Source organism: Dasypus novemcinctus, chromosome X (genome assembly GCF_030445035.2).
Source record: "Dasypus novemcinctus isolate mDasNov1 chromosome X, mDasNov1.1.hap2, whole genome shotgun sequence".
Lineage (NCBI taxonomy): Eukaryota > Metazoa > Chordata > Mammalia > Cingulata > Dasypodidae > Dasypus > Dasypus novemcinctus.
Window position 1 is genome coordinate 129,252,470 of NC_080704.1, and position 18,144 is coordinate 129,270,613.

At 42.1% G+C, this 18,144-nt stretch overlaps 1 protein-coding gene across 1 annotated transcript in view; it reads left to right on the top strand.

Moving 5' to 3' along the window:
- Positions 1-18,144, top strand: part of SLC25A43 (solute carrier family 25 member 43) — a 57,720-nt gene that overhangs the window by 8,718 nt on the left and 30,858 nt on the right. The window contains exon 3 of the mRNA XM_004482772.3: positions 1,740-1,912. Within this exon, the coding sequence (XP_004482829.1) occupies positions 1,740-1,912 (173 nt within the window). The remainder of the gene's footprint in view (positions 1-1,739; positions 1,913-18,144) is intronic.

The window sequence follows — 18,144 nt, forward strand, 5'->3', positions numbered from 1 at the left end:
CTTCTCTGGCCTCCTTTCCTCTACCTTAGGCTATGCCTTCATCATCTCTCCCCTAGACTTTTGCAAGAAGCTTTCACCTCTCCTGCTCCAGTCTACCCTGTGAAATTTGATTGTTTCACTGCCCTCCTTAGATGCGTTCAGTGGCTCCTTCTGAGCTACAGGGTAAAACTTTCATAATGGCATGCCTTTGTACAGGCTGTCCCCTCTGCCTGGAAAGGCTTTCCAATCTCTTAGTATCTGATAAACTCCTACTCATTCCTCAAGCCCTGGTTCAAAAGTTCTATCTTCTGTGAAATCCTCCCTGATTCCCCTAGGCAAAATTAATCACTCTTATCCTTTTGTACCTAAAGCACTTTGTAGAGCCAACTATTATGACATATATAAGGGGTGCCATCTTTATTCGTTTGTCCCTAGCTGTCTCCTCTGCTAAATGGTGAGCATCTCCAGGATGGGAATTAGTCCAGTTTTCTTTGTATTCCCAGCACCTGGCATAGAGCCCAGCACTAGCCTATAAGCTCCACAAATGTTTTCCAAATGAAGGTAAATGGGGCTTGGTGAGTTATTTTGAATGTTTACTAAATAAATATTACATTTTTCTGAAGACAGGCAGTCCTACTTGTGTTATCCCCTCTGTTAAATCACATTTTGAGGAAGAAATTAAGTCCCTCCGTAAACTTAGGAAGGTTCCCAAAGTGTCTGAAAGCTTGTGAAAATGCTGCCTACTGTCTTACTTGCCTTACTTGCTCACCATCTTTTCCCTAGAAAGGTGATGATACATACATTACAGGGTAACCACTGGGCCCTGATATGACCACATCATTCCCAAAGGTGAGTACAAGTAACCTTCCACTGCCGAGAGTCCCTCACTTTCTGGTTTGCACAGAATGTTTCCTTCTCAGTTAGAGACCAGTCCCTCTTAGCCTCCAAAACTTGAGTGATTTTTTTCAACATTGTATTTTTTAATTAATTTCAACCCTACAAAAAAGTTGAAAGAATCATTGCACAAACATCCATATACCTACCACCTAGATCCTACAATTAACATTTTGCTTTATTTGCTTTATCATGTATCTAGCCACTTATCAGTCCATCTTATTTTATTTTCACCACAGCATGGTTACTATTTTTTTTAAAAAAAGGAAACAACCTAATTGCCTGGCAACAGGGCAATAGGAATGGTAAATTATACTGGAATGGAATACTATGTGGTCATTAAAAAGGATGTTTTGAAGACTATTGAGTAATATGGAAAGATGTTTTAAAAGCATATCTCTTCATTCATTTATTCATTCCAAAAATATATTTATTGAACACCTACTATGTGACAGGCCTGGTTTTAGGTGCTGGAGGTACAACACCTGCTGTCAAATCCATCTTATTTTTTGATGATGTCACTCTAAGTTGCAAACATCAGTACACCTTATCCCTAAATTCTTCAACATGTGTGTCATTAACTAGAACTCAGTAATTGTTTGTTTTTTAAGTAAAATCTACATGTGGTAAAATGCACAACCCTTCAGTGAACCGTTTGATGCATTTTGACAAATGACACAAACCCTCAAAATATAGAACATTATCATCACCCAAGAATGTTCACTCATGCTCCTTCAGTTGAGAGTGATCTTAATTAGCCCGGAGCCCCTCCTGTTTACCTTCCCTGGATTCCCCACAGACACTTACGTTCTCAAGCCAGTGTTTTCCCGAGACATCAGCAGCCTCCTCTTGGCCTCGTTTTGCAGGTGCTCTCCCATTCTCTGCTGGCTCCCTTCTAGTTTACATGAACCTGGAGAAAATCTGGAAGGGACCTCGAGATCGGTTCTCTCTCCTCCAGAACTTTGCCAATGTCTGCCTGGCTGCTACAGTGACCCAGACCCTCTCTTTTCCCTTTGACACTGTGAAGAGAAAGATGCAGGTAAGGGGCTGTGTGTGTGTGTGTGTGTGTGTGTGTGTGTGTGCGCGCGCGCGCGCGCGCACGCGCACGCAGTGGCAGTGGGGTGTGGGGGAATGCCTTGAAGTTTTAGTGGGTGAATAACACCCGCAAGGGACACTGACCCTGAGTGATGCCAGGTTTCCAAGGAGATTGTTGCTACTCATACAAACACTGTGCAGACCCCCACTCCATGGAGTTTCTTCTGCCGACCTCAGGACTGTTGTGCTGGCCTGAGCCACCTCCCGTACTCTGCTGTCCATCTTTTATCCAGCCTCTGGATGAGACCCAGTTGTCTTTCCTCTGTTCTTGGTAGCTGCCACCACCCATTGCTTCACTTGTGGTTCTCCTTCCTCCAAGACCAACTGGGAGTAGAAGGAGCCAGCACTCCCTTTCCTTGCTGCCTCCCCAGTGAGGACGCAGCACTCGTTTGCTTTCACAACTGCTTCTTACTTCACTGAAACAGACTCGATAGAACTAAAATAAGCCAGGAACTATAGATGACAATGGTCCCAAAGTGCCTGATTCCATTGCGGTGGAAGTAATTGGCATTTTAAATAGGTCCGTGTTTGAATGGCATTGGCCATGCATTTTCATCATTACCTGGGAAAATTCACATTTCCTCTACAGACCACAGAGGCAAAAGCCTGGTAGCAGAGGCTTCAAAGTGAATAATTGGCATAGCCTAGAATAAGCCACTTTTGGTAAAAAACAAAACAAAACAAAAAACAAGGAAAAGAAAAAAAGAAAACTCAATGTTCAAATAAAGCTGGGGGCTTACAGCTACATCTGAACAGCGGGGGCAGGCTCAGGATCCAAATGCGGCTGCCACTTTGCATCATCCCTCAACCCTGCTCACTCTCCCGTAACCTCCTTTAATAAGCCACTTCTTCAGGCTTGCCTGCCTCCATGGTCCCTTCTGGGAAAATCTTAATGTATACACTCCACATACTCCTGAAGAGCTGCATGGAAATTTATTTAAAGTCAGCTAAGCCAAATTTTAAACGCTCGCTCCCAGCTGAGTTGGTTTTTCCAGCTGACTCCAATTTGTCCCTCTGCTATCTCAATGACCTGGCTTCCCCTTGGTAGTTTTCTGGTTTGGTCCAGGCCATTGCCTACCTCAGCACTCAAAAGCCTGAAGGTACCTATCCCAGCCCACAAAGAAAAGCTGCCTTTATAATAACATACATCACAATTACACCCAATTCTGCCACTCCAGCCCATCAAACTCTTCATCTGTCTGGGTTGTGTTCCATTCTTGTCCTTGTCCAAACAGATAAGTAATTGTCAGACTGTTGTGATTATAAGATAGATGCAAATTTAGAGGGCTTGTTTATAAAAGCCATTATTTCTCATTTTAAAAATCATGCACATAGAGTAGAGAAAATTTGGGAGATACGGAAAAGTACAAAAAAGAAAACAATAATTACCCATAAGCCTAACACCCATGGATTATAATGATTAATAGTTTTTCTTTCATGTTTGTATGTGTATGTATAAATTTATGTGTATATAAATAAATATATTTATATGATTCATATAAGGTTATGTTTTTACAAAACTGTGTCCATATTATATATAAAAATCAGTATCCTGCTTTTTTTGTACATAATAGTTATAGACCCAGGCCATTGATTTTTGAGAACATCTTTTAACATCATCGCATAATATTCTGTCATGGACGTGTCATAAACATTTAACAATTTCTTGATTTTTTACTATTTAGGCTGTTTCTAATTCTTCAGTATAATAACATTGCATTGAACATCAGTATTTTTTCACATCTATGATAATACCTGTAGACTATGTTCCTAGAAATTGATTTCCTTCTCACAAGATATAAATAAGTCTAGGGCTTTTAATGAAATTTGCATTCCAGAAAGGTTATAAATTTACACTTGTACCAGCAGTAAGAGTGGTTTATCTCCTAAATACTCATCAACATTAATTATTTAAATCATTGTGAACTAATAACTGAAAAATGGTAGCACATTGTTTTGAGGTTCATTGATTGTAAGTGAAGTTGCACATTTTTCATATATCAATCTGCCTTTGGTTGTACATTGCCCAGGTTTTTCCCAGTTTAACATATGGCTTCTAATTCTGCTTATGTGGTAATATTGTTGTTGTGTATATTTTTAAAATTTTTATGCAATTATATATTTTTTTGTTTGTTTTTAACTTTGCTTTTCTGCTTAAAAGGCCTTTCTCATCTCACAGACTTATTAGTCACTTATATGATTTTTAATACCTTTTTTTATAATTTGTACACTTAATGCTTTAATACATTTAGAATTTATCTGGGATATGACATGAACCAATGATCTAACTTTTTTTTAAAAATAGCGTAGCAATTGTTTCAGCACCAGTTTTTGAATAATCTTTCTTTTCTCTACCACTTTACAATATGACTTTTACCATATACTAAATGTTTGTATATCCTGTCCTGGCCTGTGTATTCTGTTCTGTTGATCTGTCAGTCTGTTCTTGTGCCAGTACCACACTATTTCAATTACTGCGGTTTGGGGATACATTTTTATATCTGGGAGGGCATATCCCTCCTCATTGCTCTTCAACATTTCCACTTATTCTTCCTGATGAACTGTAATATGATTTTGTGATTTTTTGTTTTGTTTTGTTCTTATCTGAGAAGTTGTGAGTTAACAAAACCATTATGCGTACCATACAGGATTCCTATACAACACCCCACCACCAACTCCTCACATTACATACCTTGTGATTTTTATTGGAATTATGGTATGCCCATAAGCTAGGAATAATTTAGGTAAAATAGGCAGTCTTTTATTCAGGAAGACAGTATATCTTCAGTCCTTCAGTTTCAGTCTCCTTTCATTAGGTTGACCACATGAAATTGCCAATATTTGACACTTTTTTATGGTTCAACCCTTAGAAAAAGTGTTTTCTTTATATGGCGACAATGCTCTTTTTAAAAAAGAAAGCTTCAAAAAAATAAGGAGGTGAAGTGGGAAGGAGGTATGATATACTACAGGTTTTGTTTTTTCTTTTATTCCAGATTTTAAAATTCCGGCCCTAAGAATCTCTCTTACCTTTGGGAGTGAGAATAGTAGGCATTTCCTAGTTGATCATCAGAAGATAGGTGAAACAAAGGATATTTATATCACTGACTCCCATGCTTTAGGGATCACTTTTGGAAATAGTGGAGCTAGGGGTTTCTCTCCAGCACTTTCTACCACCTCTTATAATTTATTAGTGTTCCTTATGCATAGTTCAAAGTTTGATGAGCTCAGCTTCTTCTCCATAGCAGGCCTGTCTAAAACCAGGACCTTGAACTGGAGAGTGGAGGTGGGGAGAGAAGAGTCACTGAGAAAGGGGGTTTCAGGTGAAGCTCCACCTAAACATGGAGGTGAGGGTTTCAGTCTTCTCCATAAACTTTTAGCTTCCTTTTCTCCTCTTGGGAGCTAGAACAGTAGCCTCCTCTGGGGGAATCTAGCCAAAGCTACATTTGACCTTGGAAGGTATCCTTACCACAATAATCTACTATAAACTAGGGTAAGTTAAACTAGAAATGGGTATTTGGGGGGTAATATTGATAATCCTTTCCCTTGTGTGAAAACCATCTAGATAGTACATACCCAACTTCCAGAAGAAATTTTCAAATAAATGCAAAGTCATGATGGTTATTTTAAAAAATCCAAAGTAATTGTACCATTTTCACAAAAATGATCAGCATCCAATTATGAATAAATTCATAAATGCCTTCCAAAGATATAAGAAGTAAATTCTTAGAGTCATGGTCAAAGTGGTATTTTTCAGGGGTAACCAACCCACAAAACAGAACCGCAGGCTGCTTTTATTTTTTTAATAATAATTCAAAGTTTCATTTCTTAGCCCATATATAGCACTGGTTTTAAGAAATATTTTATTAGTTATTTATTACAGTATATTTTTATTTTTCATTAATTCACCCCATAGGAATTTCAAATCAGTTTTGAGGACACATAATATGTAAAATATTTAAATTTCTAATATAAGTCAAGCTACAGTTTTAATACACTGATATGGATCCTATCAGTTACAGAAGATCCATCTGAATTAATGCCAGAAGGAAAAAGGAAGGCCCATTCCAACTTACTTTCTCTGGCCATTAGATGTCGCTGCAGTAAATGAGGAGTGAGCACTGTGGGTACTGGAGCCTTGGCGTGGGCGATGTCTGCCCAGTTAATAACCTTATAATTCCTGCTTGAAATAACATCTTCAGTTTGGAGTATAAGGGGCCTAGAAACAAGCTAACCCTAAATTTTGTGGGACACTTCCTTCAAAGTTCACAATCCAAATTCTCCAAGCAGAGAGAGCTGTAATGACAGTGCCTGCCCCTGGGGAGCAGGTTTGCCAGCAGAATTTGTAATGAGAGACCTTTGCAGGGAAACCACGCTGCTCTGAAGTGCATGCACTTAATAGTGACATTTGCATTCCATTGGCTTTCCCCTATTGCACTGCCCTTCAGGAAGCAAATCAATATCAGGTATCTTTTGGATAACCAGCCACAAATCTCAGCCCCCATGCTGAGGCCACTTTGTCTGAATGTCTCCTCCTAATAGGCTTGGCTTTGCTCTCGACCAGGGGTTTTTAACAGGGGGTCAATGAGCTTGAATTTGACTTAAAAAAAATTATTCTTGTGGGATGTGTTGGTGTGGGTATGATATATTTATTAAATGATACACACTATAGTGTGGACTATGTTTTCACCTGACTGGCAAAGGGGGCCATGGAACAAAAAAGGTTAAGAATCCCTGCTCTAGAGAGACATACAATTGCCCCTTGAATGCCACATCAGGTTGGAACTCTTTTGAACATTAATGACAATAATCAGAAGTCTTACTTAACTATCTTAGCCCTTTACCATGCTTACACTCATTTTATTCCTTTTTTCTTTTTCTTGCCTTGGCACCTGGCTGGCATGCTAGCGAATGGAGAGGTAAAGTATGCATGTGCATGTTTTGGTAGAATGCTTTCTGGCAGGAAGAGGGGGGTAGGGGTCAGTCCTGTGCACAAATGGAATGAGCTGCCCCCTACCTGGTGTGCTTCCACAGACCCCAAGACCACCTTACCCCAAATCTCCTTCTCCACACTTCAGGGCATCTTAGCTCAAACTCTTCCAGTAGGTCCTGGCCTTTTCATCCTTGCAGTCCAAACACCTGTCCAGAAGAGGCTGGGGGCAGCACTTAGTGTATTAAGGCAAGTAGGAAGGGTAAATATTGATAGAGATTGATTTAGCTGATTCATCTGCAGGCCCCTCCCTGATAAGGGATGGGAAGTCCTGAGGGAATAAAAAAAATGCTTCTCTGGATGGGTGCATGTGGAAGAGAGAGGGAGACAAGCTGGGGACCACTGCCCTGAAAATCCAGGGAGTGGGTGAGAATGTGGGAGCGTGGAACCCAGTAGCCGCCTGAAAGGATCAAGAGGGAGGCTCTAGGCACAAGCTTGGACCCCTCACACCTCTGCCTGACACCCTCCCCTGTTACCTATATTAGGTATCTACATTTCATCAAATATAAACCCAAATACCAGCCTTTTTTTTTTCTTTATTGGAGAAGTTGTAGGTTTACAGAACAATCATGCACAGAATACCGGATTCCCATAACCACCCCAACAACAACTTTTGCTAGCAATTGTTGGTAACCCTTTTTTATAATTATAGTATTAATTAGAGTCTGTAGATGAACTCGGTTCACTTTTTGGGTAGTGTAAGTCCATGGATTTTTTAAAAAATTTATTCTGTTATACATATATACAATCTAACATTTCCCGTTTTAATCATATTCAGATATATATTTCAATGCTGTTAGTTGCATTCCTAACACTGTGCTACCATCACCACCATCCATTACCATCATTCCAAATAGGAGCCCTTTGCATTTTAAGCCTTAACTTCCCATTCTCTATCCTCACCCTGTCCCCTGGTAACTTATGTTCTAGATTCTGACTATGAGTTTGCCTGTTCTAATTGTTTGAAATCAGTGAGCGCATACAAAATGTGTCCTTTTGTGTCTGGCTTCAGTCAACATGTCTTCTAGGTTCATCCAGGTTGTAGAATGTATCAGGATTTCATTCCTTTTTATGGCTGAATAATGTTCCATTGTGTGTGTGTATATATATACCACATTTTATTTATCCATTCATTGGTTAAGGACACTTGGGTTGCTTCCATCTTTTGGCAATTGTGAATAATGCTGCTATGAACATCGGTGTGCAAATATCTGTTCAAGTCCCTGCTTTCAATTCTATTGGGTATATACCTAGAAATGGGATTATTGGATTTTATGGTAGTTCTGTACTTAACTTTCTGAACAAGTGCCAAACTGTCTTCCACAGCGGCTACACCATTTTACATTCCCACCAGCAATGAATGAGAATTCATATTTCCTCACATACTCTCCAACACATGTGTACATGGGCTCTTCTGTGTGTTTTTTTAAATAGTAGCCATTCTAGTGGGTTTAAAATGATATTTCCTTGTGGTTTTGATTTGCATTTCACTAATGACTAATGATGTTGCTCTTCTTTTCATGTGCTTTTTGGCCATTTATCAAGTTTTTGCCCATTTTTTAAATGGGTTGTTTGTCTTTTTATTATTCAGTTGGAGGATTTCTTAATATATTCTGGATATTAAATCCCTCTTGGATAAGTGGGCACCTTTGTGTTTCTGATCTTAGAGGGAAAGCTTTCAGTTTTTCACCATTAAGTATGATGTTAACTGTGGGTTTTTTAATATTCACCCTTTATCATGTTGTGGAAGTTTCCCTCTCTTCCTATCTCTTGAAGTGTTTTTATTAAGAAATGGAACTCTATTTTGTAAACTGCCTTTTCTGCATCAATTGAGAGGATCATGTGGGGTTTTCTTCCTTCATTCTGTTAATGTGGTTTATTACATTAATTGATTTTCTTCTGTTGTATCAACTTTCCAGAACAGGGATAACTCCCACTTGATCATGGTGCATAATTCTTTTAATATGCTATTGTATTCATTTTGATAGTATTTTGGTGAGGATTTTTGCATATGTATGCATAGGAGATAATGGTCTGTAATTTTCTATTCTTCTGGTATCTTTATCTGGCTTTGGTATAAGGGTGTTGTTGGCCTCATAGAATGAGTTAGGAAGTGTTCCCTCCTCTTCAGTTGTTTGCAAAATTTGAGCACAGTTGGTATTAATTCTTGGAATGTTTGGTAGAATTCACCTGTGAAGCCATCTGTTCCTGAGCTTTTCCTTGTTGGGAGGTTTTTCATGACTGATTCAATCTCTTTACTTGTAATTGGTCTTTGAGAACTCCTATTTCTTCTTGAGTCAGGATAGGTAGTGTGTGTGTTTCTAGGAATTTGTTCATTTCATCTAAATTATCTAATTTGTTGGTGTACCCCAATGGACTTTGACCCTATCAAGGCTCACATGGTAAGCAGGATTGGGCCAGGTCAGCATTTGAAACGAAAGTACATAAACTGAAGGACCAAAGGTGGTATCCGAGTGGCACCGCTGACTGAGCAAAATACACCTGGTCTGTGACCGAGCAAAGGCCCCATCCTATCCCAGTAGAGATGCCCAGCCTGACCAGATGCTTCATACCTCAGGCTTGCTTCTGCTGAACTGGACCCAGTTGCTTCATCCATTACCTTGCAGTGGGCCCACCCCCTGTCATGGCTTCTCGTGCTCCATTCAACATCTCCAGCCCTGACACCTCTCCTGATCCCATATGTCCCACTGTCAGCTGACCATTGCCATTTGGCTATCATCTCTCTCCACTTTCTCCCCTAATTTAATACATTTCAAACTGCTTTATCCTTTCTCTAAAACTTTCTTCCCAGAGTTTTCCTCTTTAGAATGTCTAGAAGTTGTCTTTGAGTCTTCCTCTTCCCCCACATCCAGCCAGCCTTGAGCCTAGTTGTTTCTTCCTTCCAAGTGCCCTACATATACACACATCCCCCCCACACACACTGGTCTTTCCTTTTATCACTGCCCCTGCCCTAGACTAGGACCTTTGTCAGCTCACACCTAGGCTATTGCAAAAATCCTCTGATTGGCCTCCAGGATTCATTCTGAAAATGATCATAAGCATTGAGCACTAATATGTAGCAGGCCCTGTGCAAGGTACTTTATATTCATTATCTCATTTAATTCTTACAACAACAAGGTGGCTACTGTTATAATCAACCCCATTTTACAGATGAGAAAACCAAGTAACTGAAAGGTTCCATCACCTGCCCTAGTTCACCCATCTAGTAACCGAGCTGGAATTTAAGCCCAAGTAGCCTGTCTCAAGGGTCAGTACTCCCTTCATTCCCCTCCAGCCCAGCCCACAGACTTCTGCCAGAGGAATTTTCTTGAAATCTTCTGGTGCTGCATCCTTCTTTATTGTACCTAGAAAAGAAGGGCTGAACTCTTTGACCTGGCATGTATCCCTTAGAACTTTGCCACCCTTGTTCCACAGGGACCATCTATATAAGGAGTAGCACCATCAAATGCCTACAGGAACTTGGAAGTAGCATGAAAAAGAGGAAGTAGGGAGCCAGATAACATCCCCAAAAAAATAAGTTTGCAAATATATTCTGAGCCATCATGGCTTTAGAAGGCATTCTAGAGGGCTAATTGCACTGTGCGTACAAAATGTGATTAACATCTAAATATGGATAGCTGAAAGAAATAGAAGGAGGTGGTGGAGGCTATGGCAAGCCCATCTCCAACAATGGAGGTCATGTAAAAATGTGGGCCCAGTTTTCAGGGAAAGCCTAAACCCCAGATTTTTATGTAAAATGTCCCAATTTCTCAATGTTGGCAAATAAAATTTGTTAAATACTAACTGGCCCAAACAAAGCATGCCTTTTTCTGATCTCTGATCCACTTAGTCCCCCTCCCCCAGGCCTCTAAAGAATAACTCTCGCATTCCCATCCTGAGGCCTTTGCTCACGCAGTTACCTCTGCCTAAAGCATCTACCCATGGCTCCTTAAAGGCTCAACTGAGATGCCTCAGTGGTAGAAGTCTCTTCAGACCTACATCCAGCACGTCTCTGTTGCTTTTGGTTGCTAAAAGAAGCTACAGGGCGGATAAAGGCAGATGTTTTGCCTTGGTGACCTCAATGGGAGTGCTTTATTCCACTTCAGAGGGCTTTCTAGGCCAGGAGAAGCTCTTTCAGAACGGTTGAAGATATTCTGTTCACACTTGTCATGTACCACCCCCACCCCCAAGGGCATGGTTATTTTGTTCCAAGGGCTTTAGGGGTGAATACCACCTTTTAAATGTAGCCCATGTGTGCCCTCTGATCCAGCCAGTTTTTTTCCCATGGCATTTCTCTACATGCCCCACCTTTTCCCACCTGAACACTTTGGTTCTTCTGTTTCCACCCTTTAACATCTTCTCTCATCTCCCCATGCAGAAGTAGTCTCCCCCTCTGAATGCCCACAGCTTACCCTTGCTGTACCTACCCCGGGAGGCGCTTCCTTTTATTGGAATTATTTGCATCCACTATTTCCTCTAGGTTGCAAGCTCTTTGCCGTGGGAAAAGATTACATATTTTGTGTATCCCCAGGGCACCCTGTAGGTAGCAAGCACTTGATACTCGTTAACAAATGAATGAAGTCCTTGATACTTGTTAACAAATGAATGAAGTCCGGGAATGGCTTTTGAGATCTCACAGTGAGTGAGTATAGAATTGTGCCCGAACTTGGAAACTTCAGGTTGTGTATGTTACTAGAGTAAGAATTAATAGTTAAAACATAGGACTGTATAACCCAGGGAGCCCTGTTGCAGACGATGGACTATAGTTAATAGTACAAGGATAAGAATGTTCTTTTGTGGATTATAACAAATGTATCACACTAATACAAGGTGTCAATAGTAGGGTGGTATGTGGGAAAAAATACACCTAATGTCAACTATGGGCAATTGTTAATAGTACCATTTTTTTAAAAAAAGGAATTGAACCTTAACTGCCACTGGGTGCACCCTGGTTCCCTGTGGTTGTACCTACTCCCTATGCTGAAGGTAAGAACACCCAAGCCTGCCCCATCCCCAGCCTGTTGTCCTAAGGAAACTTCCACTTATCCCCTGTTGAAAATTGCCTGGACTTTGCTTTGATAATGCACTATCTTCCATCTTTACCTTCGCATTCATGTTCTATGTAGCTCAGCTCGAACAGCAGTGTTAACATTTTGAGATATGCATATATGCTCAAAGGCTGGGGTAAAAAAAACTCGACACTACTTTGACTTATTCTTGCTCTTCATTCCCACCTCCTACCGCTTTGTCCAGTGCCTGGAAGTGCTTGACAGATCCTAGCATCATGGCATTTGTATTTGTTAACTGGCTGATTTCAGCAATTGTTGCCTTGATCTGAATGAGTATAGGTAAATAGGTGCTCTCCTTTGGTGCCGAGGCTTTTGGGAGTATTTTTTTTTTATTAGAGAATTTGTAGGTTTACAGAAAAATGGTGTAGAAAATACAGGGTTCCTATAACCGCCCCCCATTATTAACACCTTTAACACCTTGCATAGTGTGGTGCCTTTGTTACAATTGATGAAAGAATATTATAATTGTATTATTTACTATAGTCCATGGTTTACATTAGGGTTTCCTGTTTGTGTTGCACAGTCCTATGTTATTGTTTTTTAAATTTTCATTCTACTAACGTATATACACCCTAAAATTTCCCCTTTTAGCCACATTCAAATATATAATTCAGTGCTGTTGATTACAGTCACTATGTGGTGCTACCAGTTGGGGATGCTTCTGACAGGGATTAAGAGGGGAACAAAATATGTCAGGAGAGCTGAAGGAAGGGAAGGCTTTTCTGGGACTGAGAGATTATAATCATGATAATAAATACCATTTATTGGTCATTTAATATGTGCAAGGCAGTTTGTTATCCTGTTGTATTACCCTAATTAATCCTTTCTATCAATCCTATCCAGTAAGTACTATTATCATTCCTATTTTATAATGAGGAGAAATGAGGTAATTTACTAGCCCAACACTCACCTAGCTAATGAGTAATAAAGCTGGGATTTGAACTAAGGTCTCTCCTCCTGGCTCATGATTTATCCACCAGAAGTCCAGGGGCTTGTTCTTAGACTAGGTTAAAATCTTTTTTTCAATTCCCTTGCCCCTGGCATAGGAGTGGAGGATGCAGGAGAGGGCAGTGTCAGCCTGAGACTTGGGAGCTTATCACCTCCGTGTTACAGGCGTCATGACTACCAGTGGTGTGCAAACTCAGAAACAGGCAGGCCAGAGCCTGGCTTTAGCCAGGGAATGGTTAACCCTAGTTAGAGGGAAAAAATTCTCTGGAAAACTGAGTCGTCCTGGGCCGGGATTTGGAGTCCCTGGCAGACTGACATTGGAAGAGGCCACTTGAGTCTGTCAGACCCTAAGGAGGAGCAGAGAGCCACAGACCTTTTTGTTTGTTTGTTTGTTTTTGTAGGTTTTTTGGTATTTTATTTTATTTTTTCCTTCATTTTTTTAAAATGTTACATTCAAAAAATATAAGACATCCCCATATACCTCCACTCCCCTCACCCCACTCCTCCCACATCATCAACAACCTCTTTCATCATCATGGGACATTCATTGCATTTGGTGAATACATTTTGGAGCATTGCTGCACCACATGGATAATGGTTTATATTGTAGTTTATACTCTCCCCCAGTCCACCCAGTGGGCCATGGCAGGACATACAATGTCCAGTATCTGTCCCTGCAGTACCACCCAGGACCACAACAGGTCCTGAAAATGCCCCCACATCATATGTCTTCTTCCCTCTCCCTACCCTTAGCAGCTACTGAGGCCACTTTCTCCACATCAGTGCCACATTTTCTTGGATTACTAATCACAATTGTTCATGAAGAGAATATCAGTAAGTCCACTCTAATCCATACTCTATTTCTCCGTATAGATGTGCCCACCCCACATCTATACTGAGAGGGGGCTTAGATTCCACATAGATGCTGGATGCAATTCTCCTGCTTTCAGTTGTAGGCACTCTTGGCTCCCTGGTGTGGTGGTTGACCTTCTTTGCCTCCCTGTTAGCTGGCCGGGGTAAGTCCAATGAAACAGAGGGTAGGAGATGCAAGTCTGCTGAGGCTTAGGGCCCAGCTGTCACATGGACAATCCAGAGGTTCTGGTGTCCTGCGTATACACCAACCCCGGTGCCAACCACAGTCCAGTAAAAGTGACAGGAGAGGCATGTGTGGAGACCTTTGACCAGCCCCACAGCGACCCTGGCTGCCCAGAAGGATCTGGGCTGAAGCCCCTGGAGAAGCAGGCACAAAGCCCAAGAAGGGGAGGGTAAGTGGTGAGCATGACACCTGCTGGGAGGCACTAGCAGAGTTTCAGATTTTTTGCAGTGGGAATAGAGCTTTGTTTTCCTAACAGAGCCACCTCACCTATCCTGCACTGCAACCACTGCCAGCTTCTGAGCTCTCAGGATAGTGGAGAGGAGGAGAATGTCTCCTTTGGTTTTTGTTACATTTTCAACTCCTCGCTGTTGTCTTACTTTTAGGTCTCTGGCCCTTTCGGGGACTACTACTTCTGCCTAAGCGAGTACCGTTTCCTTGGCAGTCTGAGGGGGAAAAAGGATGCTTCCAGAATCCAGGTAGAAAGCTGAGCATCCTCTAGGCAAGGTGGCTTTTTAAAAGCATCTTGGTTAAAGTAAAGCACAAGGAAAATTCTCCCCTTTGTTTTTTTCAGAGGTGATGGCAGGCAGCATGCCCTAAATACTTCAGGGATGGCAGTTGTTGATCATGGAAACGAGACTGTCCCTGGAGGGCCGGCAAGGAGGGAGTAAGGAGCCTTCCTCATGCTACTGAATGTAAAATCACTCTGCCCTTTTCTCCTTACCTGAGCTGGCCTATTCCTTCGATGAGATAAAGGTCTCAAATGGCACCCCCTGTGCTAAGCAGGCTTCTTTGAGTTCCAGTTAAGTAGTAACAACAGCTAAGATAGGAGCTTACTCCCCTTCCCAGCTGTCCCACCTCCCCGGGGGTGGGATGTACAAATGGCCCCAGCCATCAGGAAGATATTAAAGACTGGAATTTGCCAACCCCTCTTCTGCCTCAAGCCAGCTTTGGAAGCACAGCACTGATTTTCACCTTTTTTTTGTGTGTATGTGTTTTTTAAAGATTTATTTTTCCTTCCCCCCGCCCCCCCGCCCCACATCATCAACTCTGTGTGTCCATTCACTGTGTGTTCTTCTGTGTCTGCTTGTATTCTCATTAGGTGGCTGGGAAGCAATCCTGTGACCTTCTGGAGTGGGAGAGAGACACTCATTCTCTTGTGCCACCTCAGCTCCCTGATCTGCTGCGTCTCTTATTGTCTCTTCTCTGTGTCTCATTTTGTTGTGTTATCTTGCTGCACCACCTCTCCGCGTGGGCCAGCACTTCTGTGTGGGGTAGTACTCTGCACAGGCCAGCACTCCGCATGGGCCACCTGGGTCAGCTTGCCTTCACCAGGAGGCCCTGGATAGCGAACCCTGGACCTCCTGTATGGTAGATGGGAGCCCAATTGCTTGAGCCACATCTGCTTCCCTTCTTTGTTTTCGAGGACTGTGTTCATCTGTTCATCTTGAGGTTAGCCAAGTGGTTAAGAGTATGGGCTGCAGAGCCCAGCCCCGCCCCTTAACTTCCACATGAACTTGGATGAGTTACCTAACCTTTAGGAGCCTTTGTCTTCCTCGTCTGTAAAGCATGGGGAAGAGAAGATGATATGAAGTTAGTGCCTGGCCCATGATAAATATGCACTAAAGCATAGGTGTTCTTTTTACTGTTCTGAAAGCATCTCTTCAGAATCCCTATCTGCATTGAAAGGCCTAATTGCAGTATAATGGCAAGTCTGGGTATGTTTCCTATGATTGCTATAAACACATCAGTGAGCTGGGATCGTGAAACCCCAAATCCCTTGATTTCTATAGAAAATTGTTTTGTTTTTTAAGATATATTTATTTATTTATTTCTCTCCCCTTCTCCCCCACCCTGGTTGTCTGTTCTCTGTGTCTATTTGCTGTGTGTTCTTTGTCTGCTTCTGTTGTTGTCAGTGGCTCGGGAATCTGTGTTTCTTTTTGTTGCGTTCTTGTTATGTCAGCTCTCCGTGTGTGCGGCACCATTCCTGGGCAGGCTGCACTTTCTTTTGCACTGGGCAGCTCTCCTTATGGGGCGCATTCCTTGCACGTGGGGCTCTCCCACGCAGGGGACACCCCTGCTTCGCAGGGCACGGCATTCCCTGCACACATCAGCACTGCGCATGGGCCAGCTCCACACGGGTCAAGGAGGCCTGGGGTTTGAACTGCGGACCTCCCAAGTGGTAGACAGACGCCCTATCCACTGGGCCAAGTCTGCCATCTCTCTAGAGGATTGTGAGTGGGGATGTTTGGAAAGTTAAATATTTGTTTGGTTAACTCAAAGAGAGGCCACCATGTGCAAGGGCTTCCTAATGTCTCTATATCCCTAGCCTTCTGAAAACCATTGCCTTCTGAATCTTTTTCTCACCCTTTCTCACTTGGTCTCACCCCTATTCAAGGTCTTTATACTCTAGCACAGGGGTTCTTAACCTGTTTTGTTCCACAGACCTCTTTGCCAGCCAGGTGAAAAACATAGACCCCTTATTAAGTCCACACTACACTGTGTATTTTTTAATAAATATATCACACCCACACCAAAATGCCCCCACAAGAATAATGTCTTTTTGAATTTCAGTTCAAGCTCATGGAGCGCTTATTAAGAACCCCTGCTCTTGCAGTAGGTTCTTCCATGCCGCTGCTTCTCTGCATTCCACTCACATGGTCTCAGCCTGGGCCTCTGGGTGAGCTGCTCCCCTGCATCTCAATTGGTCTGTCTAGTTGTGCCTCGCTGCACTTTTGGTTTCCCCTGCCTTGCCCCCAGTCTCCACACAGAAATGGACTGTTTCTCTTCTCTCTTTCTAAGCAGAATACTAATCTGCTCTCTCTTTGCTCACTTCCCCCGCCATTATCGTGGGCTTTCTGAGCAGCTAGTTGTTCCTCTGCGCTGCTGCTGAGACATGAGGCTTTCACTCTGGCAGAGATTAAGGGTATCTTGTAAGTATCCCTTGCTGGGGGCAGCTGCCTACAAGCCTGCTGGCACGAACATTCCCACTGTGGAGGTGGGGGTGCTTCCCAGCTGGGACTAGGACGGCTGTTTGGGTCCTGGCTGTGCCAAAAGAAACAAGGATCATGTGGTTCACAGGACATAAAAAAGATCCTTTTATTCTAATGTGATTGTTTGTTTTTTAAATTCGATTATTGGGGATTTGCCAGAAGACTAAAACTTACTTACCACAACTGTCTTCCACGCGTGTATGTCCGCAGATGGTTATGGAATTGGGTAGCTTGGTCTTCAGAGTGCATCCTCCACATCCACTGTAGATAAAAGTTGTTTCCAAATAACACATGAAAGGTTCTGAAGTCCTGTTTGCTCCAGCTGGCGGACTCTTTTCTTTTCTGTATTTACTCTTTGCCTTTTGTTCTGTCTCTCCTTTGTATGCTCTTTTAAAATTAAGTAGTCTGTATTTTGAGGAGGTAATACATGTACACAATGCAAAATCCAAAAGGTGTAAAGTCTAGAAATTGAAAATTAAGTTTCTCCCAGCACTTGCCCCTTAGCCACCCAGTTTTCATCCCCATAGGAAGTGACACTGTCATTACCAGTTTCTTACCTGTATCTTTTTGAAGATGGCCTAGACAAAAATATACACAAACATGCCCATATATTCTTTTTGTTTTTAAATAACAGAATACTACATATACTCTTTTGCACCTTGTTTCATTCACCTAAGTATGTATCCTGCAGATGGCTCAGTGTCAATCCAAATGGAATTGCCACATAGTTTTGTGTGCGTGTGTATGTGTTTATCCCCCCTTGCGGCTTTTTGCTTGCTGTCTGCTTTCTGTGTCCATTCGCTGTGCGTTCTTCTGTGTCTGTATTTATTTTTATTTATTCCCCCCCCCCCTTTGTGGCTTACTTGCTGTCTGCTCTCTGTGTCCATTTGCTGTGCATTCTTCTGTGTTTATGCTTGTCTCCCTTTTTTAAAAAATATTTATTTATTTATTTCTCTCCCCTCCCCCCCTTCCCTGTTTGCTCTCTGTGTCCATTCGCTGTGTGTTCTTCTGTGACCTCTTCTATCCTTATCAGCGGCACGGGAATCTGTGTTTCTTTTTGTTGCGTCATCTTGTGCGTCAGCTCTC